The following is a 20,502-nucleotide window of genomic DNA, read 5'->3' as shown; positions in this document are numbered from 1 at the left end:
TGCAGCTGCACTTTTCTTTTCTGCCTTTTCTTGTCTTTGTGAAGATAAATCATCATCACTCTGTGCCACTAAAACAGAGAGGTAACTATTCCCATATTTGGCATTTCTTATCATTGTCAAAATAAATACTTGCATCTGTGCAACTTAAATATGAAATTATGTCTTCCCTTTTTTGGAACCAGCAAATACTAACAACAGCAAGCTGGCATCTAAAAAGAAAATGAGCAATTAAGGTTACATTTATGCTTAAAATTCTGTATCACTCAAAATGAGAGCTCCCAACTGAAAACTCCATCTGTACCTTTACATAGGATCTTATTGAGGTTATGAGGTTATGATAAAAGTGACTGTGACATTCATGTTACTGAGTTGCTAGGCAGATAGTAATAAATAAAATCTTAGCACCCAGAAGTACCAAATGCAGAACTAAAGCAAAAAAGTCTAACAGTTGCTACCATGGGCTGGCCACTGAAAACCTATTAGAAGAATTGTGACGGTTTCTGCATTAAAATTTACTGAAAGGATGTCTTGAGGTCTAAATGTATTTAAAAAGAAACACTTGGAGTGAGGAGATCTCTTTGCACTGAGGGAAACTTCAGGACAGCATGAAACAAAGCATGTTAGAAGCTTGCAGCTGAACAGTGAGGACCATAAGGAAGTTCTAGGCAGACCACTGGGGCTGGTGTAAATAAAAGCAGTAATATCTAAATAACATCAGAAACAAGGCTCTGCACTCTTCTGAGCACATGACTCGTGATATACTCAGATTCTTACACCATTACAGCAAATAGGGTTCTGCAGATCTTCTGCATGATGATCTGTTTAAATGTCCTTCATTTTAAGCTCTTGAAAGAAAGGTTTATTTCGCTTTTGTATTGCCAAACACAAGGCTGCTTAATCCTCTGGTACCTCTGAACACTGCTGAAGTAGGGCCATTCAGAAATAACTGATACATGCTTCTGGATCGCTTTTTACGTTCGTTAAGACAAATTAAGTTACATCAAACACTGAGCCAAAGAAAACCTGGAATAATATCTCGAGCTGTTCCGTTTTCACATACATCGAAGAAAAACCTTGGCAATACCATTCAGGCTATGCTGTTTGTTCAAATAGCTGGCAGAGGAGCAGTATTGGCTGATCTGATGTAACAGGCAAGCACCTCACAGAGGCAGATGGACTAAAACAGAGCTTCTTTATTGAAATATCTTGACCTAATATTGTCAAGAAAAAAATGCTGCCATAGATGTGCCATGGAAAAAGATGTTTTATCAGCTGGGGGTTTTTACCCCTTTCAGAGTGATGTGGTTTTTCCCTGCCATACAGGTGTGGGAGCTGTTTTCTACTGACCCTCAAAGCTGCTTCAACTCCTAGTCTAGTGTCTGCAGCACACAAGTATCTTCTCTGCTACCACCATCCCAGGTATCTCTAACTCATCAGACTGGAAGTCCAGAAACACGCCAAGAGCACACGGTTATTTCTCAGCCATACTTTGTTAACCAAGCGATCTCTTTGGTAGAAATGAGTCCCAGGTCCTCACCAGTCCTGTGTGCACAGCTGGCACCAGCTGCACCAAGGTCAGGCCCTGTAAGGGGGGATGTTCAGGCTTTGGCAGCAGCCTTGGCCTTGGTTAGAAGCATTTTTGCTTTATTAAGAATTCAGGGCTCCAGATACTGCACAGACTTCCCCTGGTGAGCATTTAGCCTAGTCTGAAGATAGAAAAAGTGAAGGTCCCTGGTCTGGCCACCTGAAGTTGGACAGGAACTGCAGACCTGCTGTCTTCAGCAGCTGCTCTAAGCCACCAAAAACCTCCTACTGAGAATCTCCACTTGTATTTTACATATTCTATTGGTATTTATCAGCGGTAGAGCAATATTTGTACTGTTTTTTTGTGTCAGTGCTACATCAGTGCTACACAGTGAACTTGTATCTGGTTATTGGTCTGTGAGAATTCCTCAATCCTTTTCCGTGTCAGGAAATATCATTGACATGGCAGCTCGGGGCTTTGTAGGAAAGAGAATAACTACAAAACTATAAATAGAAAATATTGGTTTTTATTTTTATTGGCAACCTTCAGACGGAGCTGAACCGGTTTAACAGGGGATAAGCACGCCATGGAGCAGGGCTACCGCTCCACCTGGTGGGCACCCGGCGGCTCGGAGCCTCGGCCGGGAGCGGCAGAGCCGGGGATGCCCCTCAGAGCCCGGGGTGATCTGCCCGAGAACGAACCCCGGGGACTCCGTCAGGGTCGCCGCCTGAGACCCAAGCGATCACCCGGCAGAGAGGCAGCTAGGGCCATGCGGAGCACCGCCCCCGGCCCGGCTCGCCGGGGCCCGGGCAGGACTACGGGGCCCGGGCGGGACTACAGGGCCCAGGCTGCCGCGGGCGGGAGGGGCGGAGCTGCTGCCAGGCCCGGGCTGGGCCCGCCCGCCGCGGCGTGAGCATGGCCGGCTTCGCCGACCTGAACCTGCCGCACGGGCCGGACAAGAAGTCCCTGCAGAGCCTGCTGGAGGCCGCGGCGCACCGTGAGTCCTGCGAGCGGGGAGAGCGGTGGGGCTGAGCCGGGGAGGGCGGGCCGGCCCCGGCCGGGAGGGCAGCGGGACGCCAGCGGCGGCTCCCCTGGCTCGGGAGGCACAGCCGGAGCCTGCGGGTGGGGGTGGGCAGGGCCGGACTCCCGGGATGAGCCTTCCCTTCCCTCCGGGCAGGCCGGCCCTCGCCCCGCTGTGGGCTCATTTCCCCGGAGCTCTCCGCTCTGTCCGCTCAGCCCGCAGCTTTGTGCGAGCCCAGTGCCCGGGGCTGGGTCTGCCGGGACTGGATGGCAGGGGAAGCTCCTGCTGTGCCTTGCAGCTCTGTCTCTGCCTGCTCACCCCGGTGTAAGAGTTGGCTTTTCCCCGTCGTGGACACGTTTTTCCGGCAGCGGTTTAGTTCGGGCCGGATGTTTTCCTGCAGAGCTGTTGTAGCCGCGTGCTGCCTGCACGCAGTTTGGGGCGGGAGGTTTAAATGGCCCTGGCGAGTCTCTCATCCTGCCCTGAGCCCTCTGAACGACAGCTTCTCCTCCGTGCTGTCGGCATCGCTTTGAGTTGCTCGCTTTGCCTTCTCCGAGAGCTGGGTCTGTCCCAGCTCTGCGTTGTCTGCAGTTTTATCGACTGTCCTGAATATCCTTAGCAGTTTTCCATATAGAAAGTCATAAACAGGGCCTAACTAGGCCAGACCTTTGGGGATACCAAGCTCAAGTATTCGTGTTCATAAAGCTCTGCCATTAGGAGTTGTCAGGCCTGGGCTGTGTTAAAAACCAAACTGTTTTGGTTTGTTTTCTCCCTATTTTAAAGCACTTTTGGGGGAACCAGTCATCTTAAAAAATACTGTGAAATCTAAACATGCACAAGATTATTTACTTTAAGACATTTAAGTAATGAGTATTTTACAGTTTTCTCATTGGATTTGTTTCCTTTTTGTTTACTAGACAAAATATTCTTACTGTGTGTTTTTCAGTGGGATATTCTGTAGTTGCACTTAATCATGTCATCGATTTTAAAGAAAAGAAACAGGTAATTTTTCTTAACTGTGTTTTCTTTAATAAACCTGCTGCCTTATTGCATGTTTCCAGAGAGTTTAGCTGCAGAATGCACATCCAGACACAAGTACAAATCTCTCTATTTGTAACAAAACTCCCATTTTATATTTCTGTAGAACTGCCCTGGGATTAATTTTTGATATGTTCATGTACTGTCCCACAAAAATAGTTTTCTTAGCGTGGTAAATTTCTTCTTAAGATTGGAACACAGTTTTTGTTTGCATGTAAACCTAACCCAAGACATTTTTAATAATTTTGTTCTATTCTCTTTCAAGGAAATCATCAAGCCAGTATCCCCTTCAGAGTTGTTTCCATCTTTACCTATTGTACAAGTACGTATAGCTACATTCTATATATATATAGTTATTCTGAGTTTCCTTTTTTTACCTTTGTGTGTTTGTATATGTGATTTTGTGTTAATCATAAAAGATGAATTTGTCCATTATTTAATGGTTAAAACACCAAGCATTGGAAGAATAGTACACTCACATCAGGGTAGGCTCTAGCTGTTATTTTAGAAATTATTAAAGAAATTGCATTATATGAATTTTGAATCTGCTTGTAGTTGAAAAATTACAGTACAATTCTTGAAGTTTTGGAAATAACTTCATGGTTTTGATGGGGCAAAATTTGGGTATAAAGAAATAAAAGACTGTGTTTCGGATCACTGACATTGATTAATTCACAAACTGCTTTTTCTTGCAGTTGTGCCCTGCCTGGGGAATCATAGCAGTAAAAGATACTCAGTTTTTCTGCATTATTGTTTTTCTTAATTTTTTTTCCTTTCTATTCATTCTTCCCCAGAGAAACACAGTAAGTCATTCTTTGTAAGGACAGATATAATATCAAAGAGATAATGTAAATTAGGGAAGTGTAACTACAGACTGTAGAAACTTAGTATAGCAAGACTATAAGCATTACACCATTTTCTTTTTATAGTAGACTGGGTGGAAATTACCACAAATTTTTGCTTTGGGTTTTTAAAATTTGTAATATTATTCCTTTTTCTGTAGGGGACATCTAAAAAAATTAAAGTCTTGACCCGGCTCACACTTATTGTTTCTGATCCTTCCCATTGTAATCTCTTGGTAAGTATACTCAGCAATCAGTTTAGCAACTTTTATTTCCTTTTCTCAATGAATGAATGAAATGTCAAAATCCTATGGGGTCAACATCCTGGAATTTATAGGGCACTCAGCAGCGATTCCTGAGATTGCGTCTTTCACAAATAATATGATCATGAGGAGATGCAGACTTGCAAGACTGGATATGGCTTCTGATGATCATTTGTCAATATGGAACAACAGTTCTGTTCCTTGGTCCTGGACTACTGTGCATAAAGTAGAAGGCCATAAGCAAGCCTTGGGTCTGGTTATGCTTTCATGCAACAAGATCAAAGCAAAAAGTGTGTCTTAGTAGATGGGCGGGACAAGCCTCAAACTGAGAATGGATGATTTTACTGTAGAAACCTGCTGTGTAATTGGATGGTTATTTGCTTTGTTTTAGTACTTGACAGGAAAAAAGGATTTTTCTTGTCATTGTTTTGGTTGTATTTATTGTGCATAGCTTTGACATGTCTCATAATTCAAGGTAGTAATTGTTTGCTCCTTTTATAGAGATCAACATCTGCAAATATAAGGTTATATGACATCATAGCAGTATTTCCAAAAACTGAGAAACTGTTCCATGTAAGTACAATCATCTCATCAGTAATGCTCATTCAGTAACTTTAGGGCCTTGTGCCAGTTTAAGTACATGCTTTGCTTTGATTTTATTTCCTATTTTATAAAGACCTCATGGAGTTAATCAAAAGTATAGGCTGCCTGGTCAGTTGATCGGCTGAGGGCTTTGGGAGGATTTGTAGGAGGCTGCAAGACTGAGGTTACAGGTTGAGGTCTGCAACCTCTATCTCATCTACCTGATGAATGGACTGGTATGCCCATACTCTGTGGTTGCCTTTGTGTGCCTTGTACTCTAGTAAGAAGAGAAAACTCCTTTTTTCCCCCTCAGTATATGTGTACTATCATCATGTAGAAAACTTCTGTCTTCTTTAGCTTCTCAGACTCTTGACAACTTCCCTAAAATGTGCTTGTGATCTTCTGTTTGAACTGATTATTCCTGGTCTCTAAAATAATAGGGATGATTTTAAAGTAGAACTAATGTAGTTCTGTGAGTTACCTGATAGCTGTTCATCTCCATATCCTTCATATTTTTATTTAAATTGTTCTCAAATATTTGATAACAGCTGATGTTGATGTTCTGATTGGTGGAGCACCTTAAAGCAAGTTATGTTTTTCTCATATTTTTTTCTTACAAAACCCACAATTGTGATGTCTGACCTGTTGTAAGCTCATAAATAATGACATTAAGTCTGAATTGGGTGAGTGGGTGGAAGTGTTCAATCTCTGTTAACCTAGACAGGCAGCAGGCAGGCATGCAGTTTAAAGCAGTGTCAAGGAGGGACAGGGAGAGTGGAAAAAAAGTGAGTTTCTTTGAAGAATTTACTTTCAAAGGGAGTTTCTCAGTTTAAAACTGAGTCTGGTGATTGTTTATTTAAAAGAAATTAAAGCACTTTTTACTACTGCTGAGTACCTGTTTTGCCACATTAAAATTTTATTCTTCTGTTTTGTTTTTCTACATTATTTCCCCTCCTATTTCAAGACTTGTCCAAGTAAAGTACAAAGCAAGAGGCTGTTGAAGAACGTGAACTTTAAAGACTATTTCAGCAGAATTCAAGCATTAATTTTAAGAGTTACAGCTAAATGAAACTAGTTTCTGAATTTTATTTCCCTGCAAGATTTTAGGACTCTTGGGGGTATGACAGAGGCAAATGGTTTCAAATATTTTTTGAGGGCCACTGTCTTTCTTTTGATCTGTGGCAGTAGTATAAAAACTTCTCAAGTGAGTTCAATCAGTTATCATGTGTTTAAACAAGCACCTGAAACTAGGTAATCAGCAGAGGTGTGCTGTGTTTTCTGGGAAAAAGGTGTTTTCTCACTTAAGGGTTATTACTGTTTGTTTTCAGCCATGTCATGACTCCTACTGGTGTTGGATGTCCAGCTGTGGTGGCATTTAAACTGGCGTTTACAGCCACTCTTTTCTGCTTTGCTGCTGAGGCTGCTTGCTTGCTTAGCTGCATGGCAGTTTGCTTTGAGCAGTCTGCTTTTGGCTGAGCAGTAACCAGAGGTTTTGCCAAGTTCTTTTTCAGGCAGATCCACTTTCCCAGTGTGATTCAGCACCCAGCCACGTGGAGAGTTGTGCCAGCGTGGAGCGAGTGGCTGTGCTCTGGCAGGCCAGTGCTGACAGTGCCTGGTTAAGCTGACACTCTGGCAGGTGATGGACAGGGTGTGAGGAAAGAAGCAGGATTGTCAGTGAGATTATCTTCATTGCTTCCATGCTGGCTGCACTTTGAGCTGGGGATGGAACCCAAGCGTGTTTCTTGCAAACTGCATGAGGTGAAAGACCTACCCTTACATTTTCACATTCAGGGCAGGTTTGTATGGTTGTCTTTTGTTTAGAGATTTTAGAATGTCTCACTCTGTGGAGAGCTGGTTCATTTTCACAGGGGTATCACACAGGGAGTCTGGTGAAAGGGACATTACACAGGGGATTTCAGCACATACAGTTTGGCTTTTACAACACATGGATATGTCATTATTAAGAATAAAGCCTCCAAGAGTGGGTCTTGCATGACAAATTGAGTTCCTATTGGCTTTTGGTAACTCAACATTACCTCAAGAGCATCATATTTCTCAACAATTTGACACTTGTATTTTCTCCATAGAACAAGATTTTTCATATTTTTGTGAAAAAATTACATGACCAGTGGAGGTGTACTCCAGTTTTAACATGGCCCAAAACTAGTCTGTGCCCTTTTGTCACAAGCCAGGGAAGCTCTTTTGTGACTGAGTGTGGCAGTGATATGTACTAAAACATGTGCTCAAATTCTTCAAAGAATTTATATCCTTAAGGGGATGAGGAAGCCATGTTTGCCAATTGTAGAACAGGCTTCTTGTTTAAGTCTCCCAAAAAGATTGTTTTGGCCTGCAGCAGGAATGCCCACTCCATGCAGGTAACAGGGTCTGCACTTGCCACTTTTAAAAAATTCTGCTTTCTAAGATTTGACTGTTTTAATGATACTAGTTAGCTCTGTCTGCTGTTCATAAGCACTTAGCACATCACCAGTATCTAAAATAACTTACATATGTAAGTCTGAAGATGTAGTGCAAAGTCAGATTTCAATGTTTATTCCTAAAACGTTTGCCAAAGCTTGCTTCAGAGCATCCAGACAGTGGCAGATGTATTTAATAATGGTTGGCTGGAGTTTCCCAGCAGATGGGGCTCTTGCCCACAGTGTTGCCAGGCAGCTGCTGGGCTGTGCAACTTGCTGCATGTCATTTTCTGGGTGAAGTTGTTGCACTTCAGATCTTTTCAGCAGGCAGGATAACCTTAACTTACCTGCATGTCTGGGAGCCAAAGCTAGGCTGAGCATGAGAGTTCTTGGAGAAATCTGCTCTCCAGTTTTCATACAATGCAGGAATTCTTCATGGGGAAGTATGACTCGCAGTTTGCTTTTCCTTGGTGTTATTTTCTGACAGGTTCATGTCTGGAATCCTGTAGATATCTTGGCTTTTGAGTCGTTCCCTCTCCCACTGTGCTTAATGTGCAAAATGGTAAAAAGTGTTCCAGTGTTTCTGGAGCTGATTAGGAAGGCTTGATTTCCCTTCACATAAGGCAACTTGCATGTGTCTGTCAATTCTTGCTTTCCTTAATTTTTTGTGTTATCTCTTCCTGAATTTTTTATGACCTCACTGATGTATTTTCTAGGCCATGATTCAGAGCTGTTCTGTGCGTGTTCCCATAAATCACCTCTGTGTAGCAGTTTGTGCCTCATGTAAGAAAAGGAGGGAAACTGGCTGTAGTAGGGCTGAACTTCTTCATGCAAGTCTAATTCTATGCCATAGATTCCATAGGCATCCCATGTCCTGCCTAATGGAGGATAAAGGTAGGGCATGAAGAAAAAGCTTAGTCTGAATGTGCTGGCAGAGACATTTCAACTTCAAAAACCTTGTGGTTTACCTGCATGTGTACTGTGGCTGTCTTGTCTGGGAGAGAGAGTGCTATCAACAGCTTAGAAACATTCCTAAAGCTGAGCCTCTGCTCTCATCTCCATCCAAATTCCATGTGAACAAACTGGTAGAAGACCAGTTTGCCAAGCAGTAGTGTGCCTTGTGTTAGAGCAGCCCTTACCCCTGGGGCTCCTCACAGCCCCCACTGCTTTTTGTGCTGGTGGGAGGAGGGATGAATGGTTGGCACCTGGCCCAGGTGTATTTGGAGCAGTTCCTGGCAAGTTTCTGAGTGCAGAGAGTTCCCCTACACAGAGAAAATTCCTTTTCAACTTCTCCAGTCTATCTTACCTTCTTTGTTACAACACTGCTTACAGACATTAGTCTGGCCCTGTGTAATCATCCTTACAGAGTAAGTGTATGTAATTCCTACCTTGGGTGCTTGAGATGAGTGTAAATCAAGGACTCCCTTTTTTAGGTGCCCTTAATTTTCCCTACATCTCAGTGTGATGAGCCTCTGCCCCTTGCTCATTCCCTCCATCTCTTAATACAACCTGTAAATTGTGGTGTGAATTCAAAACTAAATTCTTAAACTGTAGCCTTCAGTGCTGTTTCCAGACTCTGCCAGAGGTGTGGCTGTCAGGTGGAGCTGCATGTTCTCCACCCAGCCAGGAAAGGGAGGCTCTGAGGATTGGTTTCCAGTACTGGGCATGCAGCACCAACCAAAGCACATTCTGCTTTTTTTTCATTCTTTTCTCCATTGCTTCTGGTAAAAGTAATTAATCCTGAAAACAAACAGGTACTGCATTGGAAGCAGAGCATGGTGGGACAAGGGGCAGTTCCTGGGCTCTTGCCTTTGTAAACTGGGGTTGGCCTTTGTTATCTGTGAGTTTGTCAAAAGTCAGCATTGCTTCTGCATGTTGTCTGTCAGATAAAAACAAAGAAGTAGGTATTGCTTTGAGGTTGACAATTATTTTACTGGAAAATTAGTTCTCTAAGAAAGAAAGACTTGGGTTTAAAGTCTCAAATGTTACTGTTCTATTGGCATACCTGCAAAGCATAGTACCTCTTAATTTTAAAACTGAACTCACCCTGGAGAGATATTTATTGCATTAAGAAATGAAGGAGAATGTTAGTGCACCTTAAGTTAATTATGCATTTTTTGGCATGTCTAATAATCTGTTCCTATTTCTTTGCTGTAGATTGCTTGCACAACATTAGATGTGGATCTGGTCTGCATAAATGTAACTGAAAAGTTGCCATTCTACTTCCGAAGGCCCCCTGTGAATATGGTAAATTTACATCTAAATTGTTTTCTTGCTGTTAGACTGACATTAAATACAGAATTTGAGTCGAATTCCCTACTGCTTTCCTCCCACCACTCCTATCCACGTGGTTCTTTTATTTTCTTGCATAATGTATAGTGTTGTTTCAAATGTCCTTCACTTCAGCGCCTCCACTGCAGCATTTAATACACAGTGATGTATGTTCTTTCTTTTTCTCCTTCTGTCCCCCACTTAAGGAGGCAGAAGTGGTGTTCCCAAGGAGTGGAAATGAAACCTTGAGGTCACTGTGCTGCTAAGCAGGGAGATATGGTGTGATTGCTGACTAGGCTGCTTCCCAAATCAGAAATGGTATAGCTGTGTCAAAATAGATAAACAGCCCTTTGATTTAAAAGACAGGAAATATGAATGGCTGTGTTAATTTGGGAGAAGGATGTTGTGCTGGTTGCTTGAAAGACAACTGTATTAAATCCATACTTGGACAAAAGAATGTCTTGGTAAATTAACCAATTTAGCATTGCTAAATATGTGCTGTGGGACCCAAGATGGCTATCAGTGTGGATCAAATATAGTTCTGCTGTTGGTGGTTTGCCAGAAAACTTAATCTGAACATGCTCTTAGGGGAACTTGTTTTCTCCTCTGAATATATGTAAAGGTTCATTCCACATGGGCATTCTTGGCTGATGTAGAACTTAGTACTCAAAAATTTAAATTTGAAATTGTCTAGTAATACTACTTCCTTTTCTTAGAAAGTTTGACATAGAATAAAAATTCAAAATTAACTGGAATTAATTCTGAGACAGACTAAAAATAATACATTGTAATAAAATAATACATTTCACTTAGAATAACGATTTTGTATGAAACACTGTATGAAAGTACCCTAGCTGCCTAAAACCCCAGCAACTGGCCCAGATAAGGAGCTGTGTGGCTCTCATAGACCTGTGTTGGTAGACATTTTCCTTGCAAACTACTTCTCCTCTTCCACACTCCCAGCTTCAAGGCAGTCTGTCTGTTGGACTGGTCCGTGCATCCTGGGGCAGTCAGTTTTGGTTCTTACAATGCCAGACAGATTGGCAGGCAGCTGAAGTGGTAGGAATGAGGTTAAAAATCACCTTGACTGGAGGTTGGTGTATTGCCATCACCTGTTTGGTTTTGATAAATTCAGGCTTCTTTTGTTTGCAGCTATCAGTTATGTATCAAGAATTTCATGCATATATAGCTTCTGTTGTGCTTGCATGCAGAGGTCATGCATGGGTGGGAGCTGGATTAGTTCCAGTTACTGGACTCTCTTACAGTATTACCATTGCAGCATATTTTAATAGTATTTGTGTAAATATAGAGTATGATTTCAGGCAAATGTAGGATTGCCATGGAATAAAGAACTCCTGGCTTTACATTGTGTCTTTATCTCTAGCACACTGTGTGCAAGTTGCTTAACCTTTCTGTGTTTGCAAAAACAAGAATGCTAGGCTTTTGGTGAGGCACTTTGACAGATAGCAAAGGATGTCAAAGCAGCTGAAAATATAATCAGTATTACTGTTTGAAACCTATTCTGTGAGTCACTGTTATTTAACATTGTCACAAACACCAGAGTACACTTTTGAGACAGGAGAAGAAGGGTCCTCATTGCTGCTTTTGTGCAAGGAGGAATTCTTCATCTGCAGTACATGGCTACTGAGGGAAGTGGTGATCTTTCTTACAGCAGGGTGTGGGACTAGAGGAGTAGGGTCCTCAAAATTTCAAGACAGCAGATGACCAGCAGTGGTTATCTGTCTATTCAACTCTGTGATAGTGTGTATATATTAGTGACAGCCAATTACAACAAGTAAGTAGTTGGTATTTGTTTGTTAAACCTCATTTGCCTGTCATCCAAGATCTATGCACATGTATCTGGTGTACCGTGTAGCTTTCCCCCACTATCCTTTCGTGCTATGCTGTACTCTTACTGCAACAATTCTGCCTTAATTTTTTCATTTGTGACACAGTTAAACTGAGAATGAGCTACATCAATAATAGACAGCAGTTGTTAGAGAGTTAGGCTTCTCTCCTTTTGATTTTTGATCACTTTCTTTCATGTGAAGGCAATAGATCGAGGCATTTACTTTGAACTTCTTTACACGCCTGCCATCAAAGACTCTACAATGAGAAGATACACAATTTCAAATGCCATCAGCCTGATGCAGATCTGCAAAGGAAAGGTAAGCTCTCAAAGTGAAAACAAGGTAATTAAATCTGTTCAAATTCTTCTGGAGTTGTACAGACTGAGCCATTTTAATTGAGTTTGATGCTGGGACATCTAAAGCTGTGACTAAATCTTGGCCTACTAACACAAGGACACAATCATTGTAGCTCCAGATACTTCCAGTCTTGCATCACTGCATGTTTTCTTCTTAAGCTGTCGAGCTGTTAGATTCTTTTCCCAGAACAACCCATGTGTTATTATGGTATGCAATTCCCAAAACACGGGTGGGAGGTAAGGTTTGCACCAGAACTGAAATTAATGTATTTCTTTAAAATCCTCTATTTCATATTTCTCTTTGACCAAAAGCTCTTTTGACATATACTTTGTGTATGGGGGATAGAAAACAGTAAGAAAAGAAATGGAAACCTTGTTTTGTTAAAAGGTTAGTAAATTTTCTGTGTCCAAAATAGACCAACAGCTAGCTGGCTGTCAGCCAAGGCTTTGCTGCAGTCAGATGAACTGCATTCTTCCATGCTACTGAAACCCAAGGAAGAAGTAACTTTGATATGCCTGTAACCAATGGCTTTCATAACATACAGTAATTTCACGAATACAAGCCGCACCAATTTGACCAAAATTTTGGTGGAAACCCGGAAGTGCGGCTAATATTCCGGGGCGGCTAATCTATTAACAAAATTCTAAAAGCTGCCAACACGGAAGTGAGAGCCCGCGGCAGCCCCAAGCCAAGCTGGAGCCCGGCCGGCCCCGGCAGAGGTGGGAAAGCCTGGCAGAGGCGGGGCCAGCAGTGTTGGGGGCGGGCGGCAGAGCCTGAGCCAGCAGGGCGGGGGAGCCCGGGAGAACTGGGGCTAGCAGTGCAGGGGAGCATGGCAGAAGCAGGAAGGCCGGCGGGTGGGGCTGCCTGGCAGCGGGGGAAGCCCAGCAGAATCGGGGCCAGCAGCGTGGGGGAGCCCGGCGGTGCGGGGGCCTGCAGTGCCGGCCAGGGCGAGGAAACGCGGCGGCGGTGCAGACGGGAGGGGGCGGCCGGCGAGCCTGGTGGCGGCGGCGGCAGCCCGGCGGCGGGGCGAGCGAAAGCGCCGCCGCTCGCGACAGCGCCGCCGCTCGCGAAAGCGCCGCCGCTCGCGAAAGCGCCGCGGGGCGGGCGCGGCGCGGGGCGGGCGCGGCGCTCGGGAGGCGCGGCGCGGGGCGAGCGAAAGCGGCAGCGGGGCGAGCGAAAGCGGCAGCGGGGCGGGCGGCGAGCCCGGTGGCGGCAGCCCTGCCAGCCGGGCGAGCGAACGCGGCAGCGGGGTGGTGCTGACGGGAGAGGGGGGCCAGCGAGCCCGGCGGCGGCGGCAGCACCACCCGGCCAGCCCCGCCGAGCCGTGGCGCTGAGCTGGGCCACCCGGCCCCGTCGGCAACCATGAGCGGGCCGAGCCTGCCTGGCCCCGCCCCGAGCCAGTAAAGCCCGCTATGCCGCGATCCTGTTACTAATTGGCCAATTTGTGAAAGCTGCGCACGGATTCTCGCGACGAACGAAAGTGCGGCTAATATTCGGGGTGCGGCTTATCTATTGACAAAGACAGCAACATTGTCGAGGCACCGGGGGTGCGGCTTATAATCCGTGCGGCTTGTATTCGTGAAACTACTGTACCTCCTCTCAGGCTACAAGGTTAATCTGTCTGTTATGCTGTGTCCTCTCAGGCCATGCTTTTTCATAGGAGGTCATATTATAATACATATCAAAGTTTACAGAAATTGTAGCTCCCTCTTCTCTATTGTAAATTGCCTCTGCCACATGCAGCTAGTCCAGAGAAGCTGGATTTGGCATCTGAATGGCAGCTGGATTTGGAAAATCTGAAGTGGGATGTAGAGCTTGGAAGGTAAATTAAAAGTAGATTCATCATTGCCTCAGTTCTCCTCAAGCATGGCAGCTTTTATAGAACAGCAGAGTGTTTCCTTGGTCAGATTAGTTTCCTTGGTACTACAGAATAAATAAGTATTTGACCCTTTCATTTGGAATTCCTTTTTTGATGTTGCTCCTCTTTCCTCTGTGCTGTTCAGGATGTGCTTCTTACATGGTTGTTGATGAACTGGAGAGCACCAGTTGAGTTGATGTCATGGACAGGGCAAGCAGGATGTTCAGGCACTCAGTCTGTGCACAGTGTCCTTTCATTTCTGCATCTGTCAGTCTAGTGTTTAATCTGTGTCTGGAAGGTAAATCAGCTGGAGCTGCACATGACAAATTGTTGTTGGGCACTGGAAGAGGGCTGCTAGGTTGTCTTTGTTCTTTGCCTCCAGACTCAGTAGGTTGTGGACCAGCAGAGATGGTTATTACTGGGGTTTGCCTCTGTCAGTGAGGTAAAGGCCCTTGTTTAAATGAGACATGGGCTGGCTGGACCATAGGCTGCTTCCATTGGCACCTGGCATGCAACTCTCATGTTCTGTAGCATGTAGATGGTTAACCTGTGGTAGCTTTTGGATCCTTTTATTCCTCCTCTATTATAGCAGGGCAGAGAAATCTTCAGAAATTTACTTGTGTTCTCAGAGCTGGCATTGGGCAGTGTCTTTGAAAGATTAAAATGTGCAGGGAATGAAGGAGAGACTCCCCTTGCCAGACAGTAGGTGTGTATAGGCACAGTCCCTCACTTCCCGTGTTGTGGTAACGGAGTTGGAGGCTGCCTGGAGCAGTGTGCTGAACAGCTGCTGCCTGCTTTACCTGGGGAGATAGTGTTCTGCCTTTTAGATTTCCCTTTGGCTCTTGCCTTGGATTTGCCTTTGCCTGCCTCTCCTTCACTTGCCAGCAATGCTTTTCTTGTCTGCTCTTGTCTCCTTCCTCCATCTTAGCCATTCCCTATGAACATGAAATGCCAGTTGCCTTTGAACCAGAGGCAGAGTGTGTCTCCAAAGCACAGCAGTGATCCACAATCCCGTGCTGGTTTGAGATGTCTCGTACAGCTGCTCTGGGAACTTCTCTGAGCCTGGGTGACAGGCGTTAGTTGCTACGGTTTGAAGCAGGAGACTTGAATTTTCCAGCAAGCTCTTGCAGTCAGCACCACTTAGGCTCAAAAGCACCTTTGGAATCCATATTGTAGTCATTTTAAATGTGAACTATTCAGAAAAAACAATGTGCTAGGCTCCATCAGGATGTATGCTATTTTGTCACCTTGATGTATATATTGCTTCTGCTTCTGGCTGTCCTTCTGGTGAGGCAGAAGTCATCTGTCCCATTCTCTCCTCCTCAGCACACGAGGAAACCTTGGGCACAATGTGAACATGCAGTCATTTTTACGTAGGTCTTTCAGCTGTTGGGTTCCAGCTGCACACAGGGCATTTTCCTTCAGTGCCTGCCCAGCTCTGTGTGCTGGGGAGGTGTTGGGGAAGCAAAGCAGTGTGGGGAAGGGATCTAAAGCCCCACAATTGAAACCAGAGATGGTGTGATGTGTTGGTGGTGCTGACGTCAGAGGGAAAGTCTGTCTCTGCCTCAGCACAATTCTAATTCTCACCCACTCAAGCAGGAATTCCCAAAGCCTTTTGTTCAGTATAATAAAAGGTGCAAGGAGGTTTGCTGCTGTTGCAGTTACTTGCTGAGCTAAACAGACTCCCCCTAGGTGAGCGTCCTTGGAGCTTAGCATCAAAAGAGCTCTGGCAGCTGAGCTGTGGGATCTGCCAGCCCCTGGGTAGTCACATACCTATTCTGCAGAAACCTTTCGGGAGAGAAGGGAGAAGGATTTCTCTGCCTGGCGATTTTCATGGGGGTGCCAGTGTTGAGGGAAATGAGTGTGTGGCACAAAGTGGCAGCCACTGCCTAAGTGTAGATACATTTCCTGAATCAGTGTGATTTTGGTCAAGGCTAACATGAATGCTTAGAATTGAGTTGTATTGCAACAGTATAGGCTGAAAATCTGGGAGCACCGAACTGTCTCAAGGCATTATCTGTAAGCTGCTTCTGGGGCATCCTGGACTCCTAAATCCATTCCTGTTACAGCTTGGGATGAGTTGTTTGTGTGTGGCCTTTTTCAGCTGGTGTAAATAAAGAGGACAATTCTTAACTCAGTGCCTGCAGCTCTGTATTTTTTCTTTACTCTGAAGGGTTCTTTGAAGTCCACTATGAAAGTTACTGATAGATGGTTGCTAGATAGAAAGGCTGATAGATGATTGCTTAATGCCATCACTCTGGACACTTTTATTGCTTAGCCTGTCCCTCTGAAATGTGATGCATTTATTCATCTCCTGTCTGACTGTGAGAGGTTTGTAATTGCAAGGGAGGGCTTGTGCCTATGCCTCTGTCTGTGTAGGAGATAGGGTAGTAACTAAGATTATCATGTCCCCACATTAAGTTCCCACCCTGATGGAGTTCACTTCATCTGAGGGCCTCAGGTGCTCTGATGTTTAATTGGGCTCTAAGCCTGAACTTAGCTAATGCTCATAAAGTTTTTGTGTCTTCCTGATTTTTTTTTTTTTTTTTTCATTTCTTGGTTCTGTCTGACAAGTGAATGTTTGTTCTCTTTTTTTTCCAGAACATAGTTATATCTAGTGCAGCTGAAAGGGTAAGTCCCAGATTTTTTTATTTTAAGTCAGAACAATTTGAAGATTTATCTGTGGCTGAAAATACAGTTTTAATTACACATTAATCATATAAAAATTGTAAGTTTAAATATGGTTGCCATTACCAAATAATTGTATTGTGGGTTTTGGGATTTTTTTTTGGTTGATTGTTTTGTTGGGAGATTTTTTTGCTGCTGCTGTGGTATTTTCCGTGACAGTTTCTCCCAGATGGAGACTCTGTTTGCCAAAATAGTAGTATTTGCTTGATTTCCTATTATCTTCAGTAGCTTGCTATTGTATAGCATTTAGTCTTGCCTTTCTGATAGCCTTGCCTTGCGTGCTTACACTGTCACCTGACAGCAAAGGCATTCACATATCCAAACCTCTTTGTTTTGTTTTAGCCTCTGGAGCTCCGAGGTCCTTATGATGTGGCTAATCTGTATCCTTTCCCAAAGTCAAAGGCATCAGTTAATAGTAACATTGGAAAGATTAAAATGGTTTTAAAATTATTTTCATCCTTTACAGTTCTTGAACTTTATACAGTGGTATTTGTTGGTGACCCATTTGGTGAATCGGGGCTCTGAGTGTGTGTGGAAGGAACAAGAGATCTTGGTCATGGGGTAGCATGAGAGGTCACTGTAACTAATAATGTTTGTGTTCAGCTACAGGAGTGTTTTGTTGTGATGTGCATTAATGTTGTGTGGGTGTAAATGGAGAAATTAATAAGACCCGTGAAAATCTATGGACACTATAAACCAAACAAAAAATTATTCCTTAGTATCTCCAAAGTGCCACATTTTTGGTAGCCAAAGCTATAAAATCGTATTTATGTAAAATTAAAAGTTCATATCTGAACAGTAACTATTTCTGTTCTGAATTTTCCAGTCCTTAGTTACACATGTAATGTTAAATAAGTGGTTGTGCTCTAGAAACAAAGGAGAGTGTCTTTTCTTCCCTTCTTTTAGGAGTTCAGATGCATTTTTATTGCTGTGCCCACCCCAGAAGCACATATCTGCCCTATCCCTGGAAGGGAAGGAGCGTGCTCTGAGTCATGAGAACCGTGTGGGAGGCTGTGTGGCCTGGAAGGATTTTATGCACAACGTTTTCTTCCCTTTTAAAATGAGCAGTCAGGCTCAACCCAAATTAACATAGCTAATGTGGTGTCATTCCTGCTAAAGGTGGCTGGAAATCTCTGGCTAATGCTTTTGTATCAGACAGTGCCCTGTCTCCAAAATGGAAATTTTCTGTGGGGTAATTTTTTGCTTGATTATTCATATCTAGAATGTTCCTACATTGACAGACTTTTATTTTCAAAAGTATAGCTTGTCTGGAAAGAAGAAGCATTGCCAGGAGCTTTCTAGGAGGGCTGCAAAGGAACTGCAGCCAGAACTGGGTGCCTCATTTCTCTGCTTCTGGGTAACCTTATGCAAAATGCCACTTTGAGTTACAGCTTCGCTAATTCCCAGTTATTTGTAGAGTAAGCAAACCTATCGTGCAGAGAGCCTTCCCTGTTCTGTTTGTTGCTTCCTGTGTGTTTTGATCCTGAGCAGCAGTGACAGAGGTTTGCTGTTTGGCCTGTCAGAAGGCGAAGCAAAGGCAGCTGTGTCCACCAACTGCAGAGCAGCCATGCTGCATGGAGGTGAGCACCTGTGAGCTCCTCTAACATGTGTGTTTGTTAAACTAAGGTCTTGTCAATGAATATTCTCCACAAGGTCTGAGACCTTTCAGAGGAAGTCAGGTTGGGGTTTTAGCTTCTTTGTCCAATGCCTGAAGAGGAGCTTGTGTGGCAAGGCTGTTTTATTTTCCCCTACTGCCATGTTGGCAAATCCGTGGCTGAACCGATGGTGCTGTCTGTGCTGGAGGATTCTCTCAACCACATTAATGAGTCATAAATGGTTGAACTGAAATAGGGACCTGCCTGCTGTGCTTCATAGTGAAACTATCCCATTTCAGAAAGATTTGAATGCTGATCTTGGTGGCACTGACAGAAACTAAGTGATTGACTTTAAATGGTTAGGCATGTGTTTTGCATTTGCCTTTTTGCAGCATGTGTGCAGAAACAATCTTAGTCTTGTCCCTTTCTGATGCTTTAATACGTGGATTATTTCTGACTCACTCTTCAGCAAGGGTCATTTCAAACTCATGTCAAAATCAACAGGTTCTCCTCCAGCCTGCTACTCATCTATATAGAGATACAGAGTTTGTCAAATTTGTATGGAATTTCTCAAACTTGTTATCTATCTGATCTGTGAAATTGAATAGCAAGTGTCATTTCCCTTGTCCCAGAGAGGTTACTAGCCCAGAATAAGTCAATATATTTCATCAAGGTTCTTGCAGAGCCTCTCTGCTAATAGAGTATTTGTAGTGAATATCTTCTAACTTAAATTTTGCAGAGAAGCTTCCCACCAGTAATTATAAAATTGGATGATTTGGCTTAGTAGGTTATTTGACAAATGTGAGGATTTGGTAACATCACACATCAGTATTTCATGGTAATGTTGAGGGTTCATTAAATAAAATTCTTGAATACCATGAAGTCACTCCCTTGGTATGTAGGGGTTCCTCTGCCAATACAGTTGTGCCTGCATAGTCTAAGAATCCTGGGGCATGTGAAAGCATTTTTTAGTATTTTTTTAAGAACACTATGTTTGGCTCAGAAATGCTTTTGGCAGTGCTTCCAAGAATGTGTCCTTCTGTGATTATTGAACTAAGCCTGGTTTCCTATGGTTTTGTGTCTCTGCAGCTCCTCAGCCCCTGCAGGCCTTGTTTTTGCTTGGTTTGCTGTAATTCTACACCCACCATTGTATTCCCCCTGGCATTTCTGTAATGCAGTGAATCCCCAGCTCCTGCCCTTGCAGGTTGCTTCCCTGCTGTGTGTGCTGACTGGCTGGTTGCTCAACATGTCCATCTGTGGTTTGGGACACGGACACTTGAGTGCCTTAAATGCATTTTATTTGGGTATTTGAGGTGCTGGTACTGCAGCTTCTGCTTGTGTGTTGCAGAAACCCGAAAGAGTGCCTGTGGTGTAGTGTACACCGTGAAGAAGCCTCGCAAGGTTGAGGAGGAAGAAACAGCAGTGCCAGCCTGCAAAAAAGCTAAGACTCAAGTTTGAGGACTGAACCAGTTGTCAACAGAAGCTTCCATCTCTTCTTTGCCCAGTGTTGAGTCTTCCTCCAACCTCCAGCCAACCTAATTTTTCTCTTACTACCTTGCTTAGCCTGCAGAAGAATTATTCTTCCAGCATTCAAGTGAGGAAAACTGTGTATGCATGAGACTGCTGAATGGTATTCACCACATCTGAAGGGTCATGCTGGGCTTCTGGCTGAGGTCAGGAGACTGGCTCTTCACTCTGCCCTAGGTCTCCTGGAGTTAACGCAAACTCAACAGAGCATTTCTAACGTGGAAATTTTTACTTGTATGTGTGCATTCCTTTTTATTAAAAACATGTCTAAGAAAATATGCCTTCATAGTATAGCTCTTCTGGTTTCTCAAGTTTTAAACACATCTCTGTACAACTGCAAGCCAGTAGACTAAGTTAACTTCAAGTGGCCTGTGAAGAAAAATAATAATACAGTAAAAAAAATTGCTTCCGATTCAGTTTTGTGATCCATGGTATAATGAAGATCCCAGGATCTGTCAATTACTAGGAGGTATTTTGGATTCAGTTGCAGTAGGAGTGGCTGACCTGACTTGCCAGATACATATCCCAAAGGCCATCTGTGTCCTCAGCACTTAAAACCAAACAGTACCATTAGATGTTTGCAGGAGGTGGGAAGGACCAGCCCGAGGTTATGCTGAGGTTACAATGTGTGCTCAGCCGGGGATGTTGTGGTATAGGAGCTGTCTCACCTAGGC

The 20,502-nt window shown here is 43.9% G+C and overlaps 1 protein-coding gene across 1 annotated transcript; it reads left to right on the top strand.

The window, feature by feature from the left end:
* Window positions 1-2,405: 2,405 nt before the first annotated feature.
* On the top strand, window positions 2,406-20,240 carry RPP30 (ribonuclease P/MRP subunit p30). Its single transcript, XM_033065528.2, has 11 exons — window positions 2,406-2,522; window positions 3,490-3,545; window positions 3,847-3,903; window positions 4,585-4,659; window positions 5,188-5,259; window positions 9,840-9,929; window positions 12,005-12,121; window positions 16,620-16,649; window positions 17,049-17,086; window positions 18,207-18,286; window positions 19,650-20,240. The coding sequence occupies exons 1-11, from the start codon at window positions 2,441-2,443 to the stop codon at window positions 19,757-19,759; spliced, it is 807 nt and encodes a 268-aa protein (XP_032921419.1). The 5' UTR covers window positions 2,406-2,440; the 3' UTR covers window positions 19,760-20,240.
* Window positions 20,241-20,502: the final 262 nt, after the last annotated feature.

The sequence above is a fragment of the Catharus ustulatus genome, chromosome 8 (genome assembly GCF_009819885.2).
Source record: "Catharus ustulatus isolate bCatUst1 chromosome 8, bCatUst1.pri.v2, whole genome shotgun sequence".
Taxonomy (NCBI): Eukaryota; Metazoa; Chordata; class Aves; order Passeriformes; family Turdidae; genus Catharus; species Catharus ustulatus.
The sequence above is the reverse complement of the archived record's forward strand: the minus strand, read 5'-3'. Positions and strand labels throughout refer to the sequence as shown.